General features: G+C 41.4%; 1 protein-coding gene across 2 annotated transcripts in view; it reads right to left on the minus strand.

Annotated features, from left to right (window-relative positions):
- The window catches only part of Xpo7 (exportin 7), an 86,511-nt gene that overhangs the window by 11,413 nt on the left and 61,482 nt on the right, over window positions 1-13,616 (minus strand). For both annotated transcript variants that reach the window (XM_021202841.2, XM_029541430.1), the window contains exons 12-21: window positions 11,716-11,909; window positions 11,192-11,297; window positions 9,180-9,315; window positions 8,622-8,695; window positions 7,396-7,476; window positions 6,535-6,598; window positions 6,039-6,147; window positions 5,009-5,115; window positions 1,540-1,628; window positions 433-540 (exon numbers count right to left, since the gene is read on the minus strand). In XM_021202841.2, coding sequence (XP_021058500.1) covers window positions 433-540; window positions 1,540-1,628; window positions 5,009-5,115; window positions 6,039-6,147; window positions 6,535-6,598; window positions 7,396-7,476; window positions 8,622-8,695; window positions 9,180-9,315; window positions 11,192-11,297; window positions 11,716-11,909 — 1,068 coding nt within the window. The remainder of the gene's footprint in view (window positions 1-432; window positions 541-1,539; window positions 1,629-5,008; window positions 5,116-6,038; window positions 6,148-6,534; window positions 6,599-7,395; window positions 7,477-8,621; window positions 8,696-9,179; window positions 9,316-11,191; window positions 11,298-11,715; window positions 11,910-13,616) is intronic.

The raw sequence follows: 13,616 nt of genomic DNA on the forward strand, positions 1-13,616 counted from the left end.
AAAAAAAAAAAGAATTAATATCCTCGGGTTAGTGGGGGGAAGGCAGCCACCTTGGGTTGGGGATCTGCCTTAGTTAGTTAAGAGGGTTTTCCAGCATGCAGGAAGCCCTGGTTTGATGCCAAGTCTTGCGAAAACCAGGTATGCTGGTCCATCTCTGTGACCCTAGAACCAAGGAGGAGGGATGAAGATCAGCAGTCTCAGTGCCCTAGCACAGAGACGCTGCCTCGCGTCAGAACACCCCTTTTGGTAATTTATTTCCTGCAGATGGCGATGGCTTGGTGTGGCTGGGAATAGTTTTCAGATATCAAGAACACATACACTTTTAGAAGTCTGCAAATTTGATAGTAGTGCGTGCTACAGAATCTGCCCACAGCACAAGAAAATGAATTACCTGAGGGGTTCTCAAGTAGCAGAACACCCTATCATGCTTACCTGTTATGAACTAACTCAGCCATCAGCTTGAGCACAGGTGTGGTACAGGCTGGGTCATGGTACCAGAGCTCAATTGCCCGCTGGAGAATCGGCATGTAGGAGGGGTATCTATAAAAGAGGTGCTAAGGAAGACATTCGCAATCCAGACATCACAGATTTTAATTTTTCAGTGCTCAACAAACACAAATCCATACTATAGCTATTTTCCTGTTGTGCTTACTAACTTGGGGAATTTTTCTATGTGAGCAATGTCTGTCTGTCTATCAGTCAGACTTAAGGAGTACATTTCAATTCTCAGTGCTTTTATTTTGAAGAACACAGTGTATTTCGTATTCTTATTTATACTTTACCACTTCTATGACTACAGGAGAGACAGATACTCAGATTTTGATGACTGATACAAGGTTGTAAACTTAAGATTTCTTCTTAGGGTTGGAGAGATGGCTCAGTGGATAACAGCACTGCCTACTCTTTCAAAGGACCCTGGTTCAATTCCAGCACCCACATGATAACTTACAGCTGTTTGTAATGTCAGTTCCAAAGGATCTGACACCCTCACACAGACATTCAGACAGAACACCAATGCATATAAAAATAAATCTTAAAAAAAATAAAAATAAAAATAAAAAAGGCCCTTCTTCTTAGCTCTACAAGGCTTCTTATAGTCAACTGCATAGAAGAACATGTCTGGCTTTCTTTTTTTTTTCTTTTTCTTTTTCAAGACAGGGTTTCTCTGTGTAGTCATGGCTATCCTGGAACTTGCTGTGTAGACCAGGCTGGCCGCCAAGTTAAGGCTCCTCCCCGCTGTGTCTGCCTCCTGAGTGCTGGGATTAAAGGTATGCAACAGTTCTACACTGAGACTTGGTTCCACAGCAATGTTTATCTGGAACCCAGATGAGAAACTGGGAAAGAACTTTATTTATGCACTAATCAGAAGGCAGGGTTGGGTCATGAGCCCATTGCAGTGGGCTCCTAGGAAATAACAGACCTTTGGATAACCATCTTTTTGAGCCACCAACCTTCCTTCACCTTCTCCTTCCCACTCTTATCACATAACCACATTCCAGTTATGGTCTGTGCAGTAGTTTCCAGTCTGAGTTAGGATACATCCATTCGAAGAGCATCATGAAACTGGTCTTGGCATTGAAGGCAAAGGCTATCCCTCTCAGGTCTCTCACTAGGCCCACCAGAGTTCTCTGTAGCAGGATTCAGAGAGAGAAGAAACACCTCAATTATGCTCCTCTGACAGGAATTCCAGGCAATTGAAATCAAACTCTTTCTTTCACAGCTCAAAAAACACCCCTCTCCCAATATTCTAAATCTACTTCTTAATGCTAGAATGGAATCTTTTCACCTGAAAAATTAGTTTTAGAAACTTGATATGCAGGTTGAAGATTTCTTATAACAAAATTTGAAATCCAGTATCCTCTATAATAGAAAATATTTTTTAGGTAAGCAGGGCAGGGGCAATCCTGAGGGCCTCACATGTGTGAGAAAAGCACTTTACCTGATTCCCACTTCCTACATTGCTAAAATCTCAAATTAATTTTCAGTATGCCCAGTAAATGGAAATTCTATGTTATGAAACTGTTCTTATACAGAATCACTGGGCTATGAGACAGGTCAGTGCTCTGATCCCTAAGACCCCGTACTGCAAAAGAATAAGAAGATCCTCATGACCAATAATAAAAGCACAACATTACCTTCAGGCCAAGTGCATGAAGTGTATGTGAAACACAACTGGATTTTGTATTTAGATTTGAGTCCCATTCTCAAAATATCTCATTATATATATGTAAATATGTCAAAATCTATAAAAAAAACAAAACCTGAAAACTCAAACATTGCTGACCCAAGTATTTCTAAGAAGGGATATCCACTGTATACTCAGAAAAATTAATAAGGATTATGGCTCACTATTGCAAAAAAATTGAAGTTAAGCTATTTTGTCCCCCCACCATGCCAGAGCTTGAACCCATGGCCTCATGTATGCTAAAAAAAGACTCTTGAACATGGTAAAATTTAACACATTAAAGAAAAATATAAAGATCAGGAAAGCAAACTAGCCCAGTTGTACCAAAGGCAAGGGAAAACAGTTCATATAAAGGCAGAAGGGGTTCATGTCATGAGTTCTTTATCCTAAAGGAACTTACGTGTAGACTCTACCAAGAAGAGAAAGGGAGTAGACATAGTTCCTTCCCTTGTACCCTAGCTATCTAGAAATAAGACTGATGTGGTAAACCTCAGAGCTGCTTATACATTATACTCTCCATTTACAGAAGGGGCCTAGTAACTTTCCCATGGTCATGTTGCTTCTTAGAGTAGGGCATGCAGCGTCTATCAAGATGCCAGATCTGGTGCTTGTAAGATGGCTCAGTGTGCTTTCTTTGCAAGTTGGTAACCTGAATTTGATCCCTGAAGGTAGACGAGAACTGATTCCACACAGCTGTCTCCTGCCTCCACATACACTCTGTAGCACATGCCACACACCCACACCTACATACCACATACCCTGTCTCTCTTTCTCTCTGGAGCTATTAAATCCAGTAGTTTCTTTCTCAATAGAATTTCTACTTGGGCATCCTGATTAATAAGATGACTATTTAAAAAACCTATTATATAAGCCTGGTAGTAGTGGTGCACACCTTTGATCGAAGACCATTTGATCTGGAGGCAGAGGCAGGCAAATTTCTGTGAGTTTGAGGCCTGCTTGGTTTACAGAGACAGTTCCAGGGCAGACAGGGCTACACAGAAACCTCATCTTGAAAACAAACAAACCAACCAACCAGAAAATCCAATTATATCACAGCATTAGAGTCCCTGGAATTGAAGGCGTCGGCTTGTTTAGCAGAAGTCGCTGCACTAGTCTAGGAAGAGTAGTCTTCTTTAAGCAAACAGCGCTGAGCTGACACCACGGCTCAACTTTCTAGTCTAAGATACATCAACCTAAAAGACTTGGTCCATGGGCCATGAAAGAAATAATGGGTGACTACTGCAGCTCATTGTCAATGTGGTTTCTTTAGGTAGTCTTATTACTTGCTTTGAATGGAACTAAGATGATGGGAAAGAGCTGTCATCTACTTGATACTCTTAATTACCTTTCCCTTTCACATGACTCAGGCGCCAACACAAGCATAAAGTTGAGAAAGCTGTACAGAACGGTACTGCTGACTACCTTGCTGCAAAGTCTCTTAGTTTTCCATCTTTCAAAATTTAAAAGACGTTTTTAAACATTTGTGTGTGTGCACACACACATGTGCTCACATACATGTTATAGTGCATGTCAGAAGACAACTTGAAGGAGTTGGTCTTCTTCCTTCACTGTGTGGATAATGGAGACTGAATTCAGGCTGTCAGGACTGGCTGAGTGTCCTACCCACTCAGCTAATGTGCTGTTTCCTAAGAGGCTTTAAAAGATGAACTGTCAGGTCAAACCTCACATTTTTCTCATCAATACCCCTTTGCTATTTGGCCTCTCTCTGCTCAGCCTGGGTGCTCTTGGGACACTGCAACAGTCCTACTAGGTCTTCTGAATCTGATATGATATCTACAGGTCAGGAATGGATGCACAAAGTACAAACAGAAGAGTAACAATCGAATGACAACTTTGAGAGCCAGAAATCAAGAATGAAAAAAAACTAGCTTAAAATCTGACATACAGAATATGGAAATTGAAAGAATAAGCTCTTTTTTGTTGTTATATTGTAGTGCTGGGGTTTGAACCCATGGGCTTCAAGTGGTTTAGTAAGCACCATGACAGAGCCACAATTCCTAGGCTCCTCGAAAGAAACCTTCACAGAAATAAGGAATTACAAAGAACTCAATGGTAATGAAAATGTCATGTACCAAATTTGCAGGCTTTCAAAATGTGTTTTGAGTGGAGAGGTAGGAAAAATCTGGAAGAAGCTGGGGGAAGGGACATTGTGATTAAAATATATGGTATGAAAAACATTTTTTACAATTAAAAAAAGAAAATCTGTTTCATGACAGTGGAGAAGCACCCAACACTGCACATGTGAAACAGTAATGATGATGACGTTGATGACGATGTTGACTTTCAGACTAGAAACATTCACACAAAGAAATACTTTTGGAACAATATGCATAGTTTTACAGCTTTACAATATGAAAGAGCTGAAAAGAATTGAGTAACTCGAAGAAAAACATGAAAACAAAGGTAGAAAAAGACAGAAAAATAAAGTAAAGAGTTTCTTTTTGCTTTTTACAAAGACTAATAACCCACAGGACTCTTCTGGAAAGCAGTGATATCACTGGTAAACGGCATTAGAAATTAAAATGGGACACAATTCAAGATATAGCAGTGATTCAAAAGACAGTAAAAAAAACTTACTTCATGCTGACACATCTAAAAATGTACCTAACAATCTCTAGGCACTCTAGATCCACTTTAATATAGAGAAGACTTTAATTTAAAATCTCAAAAGCACAAGCGACTCAGCTGTCAAGAGGGGATAGTTTGTGAATAAGCTGCACCCTTTTGGTGGCTACCTAATCCCTGATTTACCAGGAACTGCCTTCAGCCAGAGGCCACCTGGTTTATGGGTGGAGGACTCACCTTTGCCTCCTGTTCATTGAAGCTGTTAGTGCTGAACATCTGGGCCACAGCCTCAAATGCTGCTGTTAGAGGAAGCATGAATTGTTCATACTGATCTTCATCCTCTCCTGCAAGGGAAACAACCCTGGGGGTGACTCTGATGTCAACAAGTCCAAGCTATGAATGCTTGAAAAGTAAGTTGGGGGAAAAGGGAGGAAGTCCCAAAGTAACCCAAAGGCTCCCTTAACTATCCCAACGGGTGTTAGTAGTAACTCAAGTCAAACGTTAGCTGAGACATGCATATGTGCAGGCACTGTTTGCTGTCTGTTTATTTTGTACTCAGTAGAGAAGGGACCAAGACTGCTGTGAGAATGAGGTGAGATGCTTCTGGAAGCTTTACTCACACACACTTTTCTTAGTTTTTCATAAACCTAGAAGGTGTCCCATCATTTTAGTAGGATTAAATGAAAACAACTAAAAAATCACCATGACAACCACCACTGAGCAACAACGATTAGTTGAAGCACCAGAGCTACTCAGGTGACTATCCTTCCCTGTTCATATGCACTGGAGACCCACATAATTAAACCTTTGTTAACTGGGTCATGTGGGTTGCTCATTAGTGTGGGGTAGAGGTCGTTCTGGCTGATAAGAATCTCAATAATTCTCTTACTTTATAGACACTGTAGTCAAAGACAGAATTTTATATTTGAAAAATTATTTTAGACAAGAATCTCACTATATTTCTCTGGTTGGTCTCAAAACCACCTAACAATGGAATAACAGCTTCACACTACTGTATTCAGCTTGAAGAGAATTTACAAATATAGCATATCAAGATGAAAACTTGGTTGTAAATTGTTACCCTATTCCAGGAGAGGGAGCATGGCAGTTTAATGTGCTCTTTATGAAAAGAAGGGGTTATTCAGATGTTTTTGGTCACTGCTGAAACAACCGAGAAAACTTCTCCCAGTTCTATTCTCTGTTCTCAAGATAAAAATTTAGTACAGGGCCAGATTACTTCTTAAGCCTCTAGGGTTTATTGCAGTACCTAAATCCACCATGAGGAGACGCCCAAGTGCTGTGTAGAAGGTAGTTCGACACCGCATGTCTGTCAGGTTGGACTGATTGTTAATACCCAAAAATGAAAAGTGCTCGCTCTATTAAAGAAAAAAAAAAAAAGAAAACAAGTTAAAAAGGTAAAAACAAGGGTTAAGAGGTAGAAGGCAAGTCAGTAATTTCAGAATTACCGAGCCCTTGCACACTAGCCCCATGGCCATTCTTTAAAGGATACAAGATGTTTCACTTTTTAAAGTTATTGTGGCTGTTATTACTGGTTTATCCCAAGTATATACAGAAGTAGGTGACTTTAATACAGGTCAGGCACCCTGATCCCAAAAGCAGCTCTGTGATGGGAGTATAATCTGGCAGGGATGCAGGACCCAGGATGCAAGATTCAAATGAAATGAAATACCTGCTTAGCAGTGCTGAGGAAGTATATGAGGGTGGCTGGGGAATGGACAGGGAAGGAGGCTAAGCGCACTCACCGTGTGATTGTTCAGCATGAACTGTACAGCGCTAAGCTTCACTAACTTCCTTACGCTACTGTATGTAAAGACAAAGGGTCACAGTCAAGGAAAGTGTAGCACAAACTAAGCAATGTTCCAGCGTGAGGATGCTTTCCCTCAATATCTTATTTTCTAAGCCATATGAGCACAGTACTGCCAAATAAGAAGTGCTTGTTAGTATTTAATTAATACACGAATACCCATACCAAACTGCTACTTTTAAGAAAATCAGTACCACAGAAACTTCTCCTTAGAACCAGATTATCCTACAGGAGCTCCGTCTGGCAGGGATTTCAAGAGGGACTTTATGCTTTAAAGCCCTCCTGAGTATCCACTGTGCATAGACTCCTCTCTTACTCTGAAAAGGTACTAGCTATAAAAAGTCTTTTGAAGAAGTGAGAAAAAGTTGCCTAAGAAATTGTACAGTAGTTCCTGTACTTGCTGGCTCCTGACTGTGGAGCGATTCAAACTTCACAGTAGACAGTGTTCAAATAAGTCTGGCAAGCCACCACTTCTGTGAGAAAGCCTGGTGTCAGGATGCTTACACTGAGGAGCCATGAGGTTTTTTTTTCCCCTACTATGGATGCTAAAGCTTAGTTAGAGAACATACCAGCGAGCTATATTCTGGGTGCTTAGTATTTATTTATAAATCTTAGGACCAGTCAGTGATAAATCTGTAGTCAACTATTATATTGTGTGGTGTCTCACTTTTAGGGACTTGGACTTATTCTAGATTCTGTGTACGCATTGCCTTGGGCGCCAGGAAAACAGGAGACACCCGAGTACAGGCAAGAAACCATGCACATTTCTGAGTTGCTCAGAGTCTAGTTTAAAGGATATCCGATGGAGAGGTCATTGAGGAGCTGCAGTGTCTTGGAGGTGATTGGCTCACAACGACCCCAGTACTTCAAATTGGTGATGCTGAAGGACAAAAAGAAAAAAGAAGCAAGAGAGACTTTTGATGTGTTTGATTCCCTTGAGGAGAAAGAAGAAATTCATCAGTCAAGTCACCACACATCTGCATCACCAATTCACAGACATCACGACCACAGGAAAAAAAAAAAGGGTATAAAATCTCTGTACTTACATTTGGTTGACTAGAAAAATTATCCTTCAGATAATCTTCACTACTTGGTTCCAAAGCTACACTGGCCCATACCCAGGCCCTTGGAATTCTGGGGCACTCCAGGGCTGATTTCTGCAGCAAGGGTAAGAGATTTCTGCGGCAGTGATAACATGCAGACGTATGCAACTTGCACCTGCACCATCCACTGTCAGCTGCAGAACTCTAGTAGCCCTTGCTTCTGGATTCTTGGCTGGCAGAGTCCTTTAGACCCCCTTTGCTTTTTCCATTTTAAATTATTAACCAGCTCATGGATACCAGTGTTTAGGCTAGAACAGTTGCAAGGAAGCAAAATGGTACTTTGCACACAGCCCTGGGTTATTAATATTTGACTCCTAGTGTGTACTTTGATAAATTGAGCTCCTTAAGAGGAAAATGTAACCAAGGGACATAACTTAAAAACAACAAAAACAAAAAAACAGAAAAAGGGCCAATTAGGAGCACTGTCTTTGGAGACATTCAAATAGCAGGAGCGAATTTTGGAGACTCAAGACTCCTGAAGGAAATGCTATTTCCTGAAAACAGTACGCCCAGTCAGAGTGAGGCTTTCCCCATGGGCGTGGGGCAGGCATTCATTCCTAATGGAAATCAGCACCAGAAAACAAATGCTTAGTCTGGGCTTCCCAGACAGCTCAGTGGTGGAGAGCGAGAAAGGACAAGCACCAACCACCAGGGAGCAGCTCCATTTTGTTAGTGCCGTGACAGGATTTGAACTATGATTCCAGAGGCTAAAGAGAAGATTCGGCAAAATTCTACACAAGCCTGGAATGCTCTGGGGCCGGGCCATCTCTAAGCACAGCGTGTCACACACTCAAATGCACAATTCTCTGACGCAAACGATCAAGGCTGGAATAGGAAGGCAGTAGCAGCGCAGTGCCTGGGTCACTGCTCAGCTGCAACAGGACAGCAGGGCCCCTTGCTGACGGTGAGCCGCAACACTTACACTTTTCCTATGAAGACACTCAGCACCATCGTCTCGTCATTCAATCCCAGAACTTCCGAGAGTCGGCGGTACAGCTGGTATCATGCAAAGTAAGAGAAAATAATCAGACGACACAGATTAGAACTATCACAAACCCATGCTCTCTAAAATATGTCCACACTCAGGGTATAAGATGTCAGACAGTCCTGGGAAGCATGTACTGAAGGGACAGGCTAGGTTCAATGTTCTAAACTCTAGATGGAGGCTGTGTTCTCTTATTGGTCCCCTTCATTCCTGAAATTCTCCTAACACTGCCAAAACCACCGGCTGTTCTCTACATCAATTCATGTATGGAGACTAAGAACTGCCAATTTGGGGAAGTACAACAGATGTTTCGACTGGCCATTTGTTAAGCATATGGAGCACTAGAGAAACAGGCCCAATGTATTGATTATTCTGAAAACATTTGGACTACCCAGTACTGGAAATCTGGACCCTTATTGTAACTGTGATCAACTGTTCCCCTCCATCAGCAACTCCACATCTGAGGAGCGAGAAACGGAGCTGTGAGTCTGTTACCTTTGAGGATTTCTGCACCTGGTCCCCAATGTAGATCTTACGAAACTGCTCAAAAAAACTCAGCATGGCCAATTCGAGCTTCTCATTACCAGCCTGAGCCAAGCGGGAATCTGTCAGGTTCATAAGCTGGAGCACCCTGGAAGAAGAGGAGCAATGATTCTCTCAACAGCAAAATATCTTGGGCACTATAAACGATGTAAACTACCTCAAAATTATCAGACACTTTGGGAATTGTCTTTTCTGCAGGCACTAAATGTTGGTGAGGAATCTAAGTCTCTACTGCTTATAAACAGTGGTAAACACAAATATAAAAGTAATCATCTTTTTCTGGAATTTCCATTAGACTGTGCATGGAACAATCTTCTGCATTCAAATTCATCTACACAGACGATGGGACTGGGCTCTTCCTTTCTCACGGAGCCTTGAAAGGAAGGGAGACCCACGGCAGAAAGACCATGGGCAGAGATTACTTCCAGGGATGAGCAGTAGCTGTACTACCCGTGGCTTCACTCTTCTGCTCTGTACCCTTCTTTGCCAAACAAGTAGAATAAGTAAGAATGGCATTTTTATAGGTGAATTAATTGGCATTTTACAGAATGAAGATAGCAACTATTTGTGACATATGAGAAAATCAGATTCACTTACTGTGTTGCAAACCCAAGGGGACAGCCTACAAGACACTGTCTAAACTGCATTTATTATGACACATGTGTGGTATCAGAAAGGCAGTCTGATTCCACTCTTAGGGCATCTCTGTTCACTACCTTTTGCCACAGAAAAGGCAAAAGAACATCTGATAAACAACATGGGGTAGAAAGACACAAATGGGAAGTTTTCAGAAGACTCAGATTTATAGACTGAGTGTCTAGGGACCAACACTATGTAAGACACAGGTTCCTGGGTGTCCTCCCTAGGAAGAACATCTGAAAAGCTCACAATGTTTAAAGGTGGCAGCTTTCTGCAGGGCTCCATAATCATTTTAAAGCACACAGCAACATTCTGGCCCCTTCCTCTTACACTCTTACAGTAATGTACAGTAGCTTTCTAGAAGCTATAGGGTATGTGGTATTACCACAGACTGATGCAGAGAGGAGATTCCTGGTATCCTTCCTCTACATGACAGAGGTTTGAAAATTGTTGACTAATTTTTCTCATAAACACCTTTCTTGTTTATTCATTTACTTGTTTCTGAGATTGACTCTAGAGCCTTCAGTATGCTGGGCATGCATGTGCCTATCAACCTGTATCCTTAGCCCCTTTTTCCATTTGAGACAGAATCTTCTGTTTCAGCCTTTTTTGAGTAGCTAGAATTACAGGCCTATGCCACCACACTGGTCTTATAAGTATTTGTGCTTGCATGTAATGAGCTTATTACCATAGTAAAATGACTTACTTTTATTTTGAGACAAGACTACATTATAAAGCCTTGGGTGGCCTAGAGCTCAATATGTAGACTGGCCTGGCCTTGAATTCAGAGATCTACTTCTTCTTCCCCCTTTAACTTAGAAAACTTTCAGTAGCATTTAACACTCACTTAGTGGCATTTTTTTTTTTTTTTTCATGAAGGAGAACTACAGATACAAAATAATGCGCAATCCTGTGGGTAAACAAGGGTATGGCAAAGCGACAGGCTACAGGAGTGCTGCTATTTAACTTTTGGTGAGACCAAGGAACCAGTTTCCTCTTAGATGAACCAGCACTGCAAATACAGTCGACACTCTCTAACCCCTAGACAATACCCCTGAACAGATCAATGGTTATCCTCTTATTAGTTTTCCTAATTCCAGACAATATTTCCCTGCTGATCACTGCTAAAATATTTTCAGTGTAAGTCACAGGCAGAGTTCTTACTGCATGCACAAAAAAGCTAGCTAGAGCAGCAGTAGGTCCATGTCCTAATGGGCATTTAGCTGCTGAAGAAGACTTTGTGGAGTTGATGGGAAGTGTCAATAGGGCCCTAATGGGTTCTCAGTAGTCACGTAGAATGAAAGGCTTCCATAGGGCACACTTACCGACAGACAAGCTCACCATCCATTGCATCTTGCTCATCAGTGCTGGCGAAAGAAACTCGGCCACCAATCACAGCTCCAATGATATAGACCAACCACGTCAGTCGTCCTGGAGTAGGAAAAAGACTCTTTAGTGATTACCTTCTTGCCACTGTTGTAAAGACACTTCTTACAGAAGGCTCCTTAATCTTGAGAATCCTCTAGTAAATCTTACTTTTCTGACAGAAGATGGCTACCATTTTACTCTGGTTAGGTTGATACCAAGAGGAAAGTGATCAGATAATGAACATTCCTGTATCACACAGGCATTGTTTTAGGAATGCAATATTCCTTAGTTATTCTGCCTTAGTCCTCTGTGGCACTTGTTCATTTGTTCGTTCGTTCATTCATTCATTCATTCATTTACTCACTCTGTGCATGGAGGTGATAGAAAGTAATAAAAATCTTTGGGTCGGGGAGCAAAGGGAGGCAGTGAGCGAGAGGCAAGGTGACTGACGGCACCTGTGCTCCCCGCACACGGCACTCACCCTCCTGCACTGCAATGTCCATTGGGCTGGCACTGGCACTCTGCAGCAGTTCTTGGTAGGATTGCGCCGACTGGTCAAACAGCTGCACAAGGAGCGCGCATGTCTTCTCATACTCACAACGCCCGATGGTGGACAGCTGGTCCAGCTGTTGCTGGACCAGACCTGTATCTTCCAGGGGATCTTCCAGGCCATCCCTACTCCCAAGAAAGAAGGCAGCGCTCTTTAATTCCATGATACAGCAGCTCTTTCTTCTTAACCATAGAGGAGCAACATTAATTTTATCCAAGGAAGGATATTTAAAAAGTTTACGACTTGGTCTTGGTCTTGGTCCCAATCTTCCCAATTCCTTAGTGTTTATCTAATATTGAACCTGGCAGTCTTGCACTTCTAACCCTTCTTGTGTTTTCCTTTTATTTACTTAAATTTTTTTCCCCTCTGAGACAGGGTAGCTAGCCCTGGCTGTCCTTGAACTAGAGATTCACCTGCCTCTATCTCCTGGATGCTGGGATTAAAGGTGTGTACCACTATAACCCAGCTTATTTAAAATTCTTTAGGCCCTGGAAATTGATGTGTGACAATCAGGGATGGGGGCCTGCAGCACCTTTACTCACTGAGTCATTTTGAAGGCCCAGAAAGAGTAACTTTCTTTCCCTTCCTCCCCCACCTTTTTTTTTTTTTTTTTTTTTTTTTAATAATTTGCTTTTGTGGTGCTGGGATTGAACTTGGTGTATGTCAGGCAAGTACTATATTGCTGAACTACCCTAGGCCCCCCCAGTCAATCTTTCTGATTACTTTGGAGACTCTAAACACATATTCCTGTAATTGAAGTTATTGTGGCCAAATGAGTTTAGGGAATTAAAAAACTTTCATGTGGAAGGCACTATGTTTTTCCCGGCAATGCAAAAATTTAGATGAACCCCATATGTATCAAACCCAACCTTGCTATACAAAAAATACCTAACTGTAAGAATAATCATACTAAGTACAATTTTTAAAATTTTTTTACAAAGCTTATTAAATAGGCTTGGTGTACACCCAATTTTGCCATGTATACTTTGGTACCAAACTGGTAGTTTAGCTTCTCACCTCTGGTTTCTGAATTGTGGCTCTGTACCAGGTCTTGCCTTATTCTTAGGTATTTTAGAACACTGTGTCCTATGGTGAGATCTCTACTGTTCTACTGTTTCAGAAGCAGCAGCTGCCTTTTCATATGCTACATACAGTGCTAACTTGTATGAATTCTCATAAGATCACAAGGTAGTCTTATTACTATTTGTTGTTTATAAAAAAAAGGAAATGCAGGAACATGCCCAAGCGTATATAGCTATTAAAACTGGCTTACTGGGTCTAGAATCTGTACATTTCTCCACCCCCAGCATCGCCTCTTGGAAGCCAAATGATTGGATGAAGGCTTTCCAGTGAACTTCATGAATGCCCCTATTTTGAAATGACTCAAGTCATAAACAGTTAAGACCACAAACTTGACCCTGTAAGGTGACTCAGCAGATAAAGGCACTTGATGTCAAGTGTGATCATGTGATGTGAGTTCAGCCCCTGGGACTACATGGTTGAAGAAGAAACAAATAGGCACACAGACACAGAAATATACACTAACCATAGACTAAAGACAACTGAATGTCCTTGACTCTGAGCAAGTAAAGGATAAAATCCAAACAACTGCCCAAACCACAAACAAAAATGCCAACAATAAAATATCACAAACAAACCCAAATATTGTAGACCCAGATCCAAGTATGAGAAATGCAATCAAAAGATATGAGAAAGGTCCCTAAAGAAAGGTGATTTGATTTAATATAAGACATGCCTTAAAAGGCCTGACAATTTTCTTTTTTTCTTTCTAAAGATTTATTTATTGATTGATTGACTGTGAGTACACCGTC

Source organism: Mus pahari, chromosome 8 (genome assembly GCF_900095145.1).
Source record: "Mus pahari chromosome 8, PAHARI_EIJ_v1.1, whole genome shotgun sequence".
NCBI lineage: Eukaryota > Metazoa > Chordata > Mammalia > Rodentia > Muridae > Mus > Mus pahari.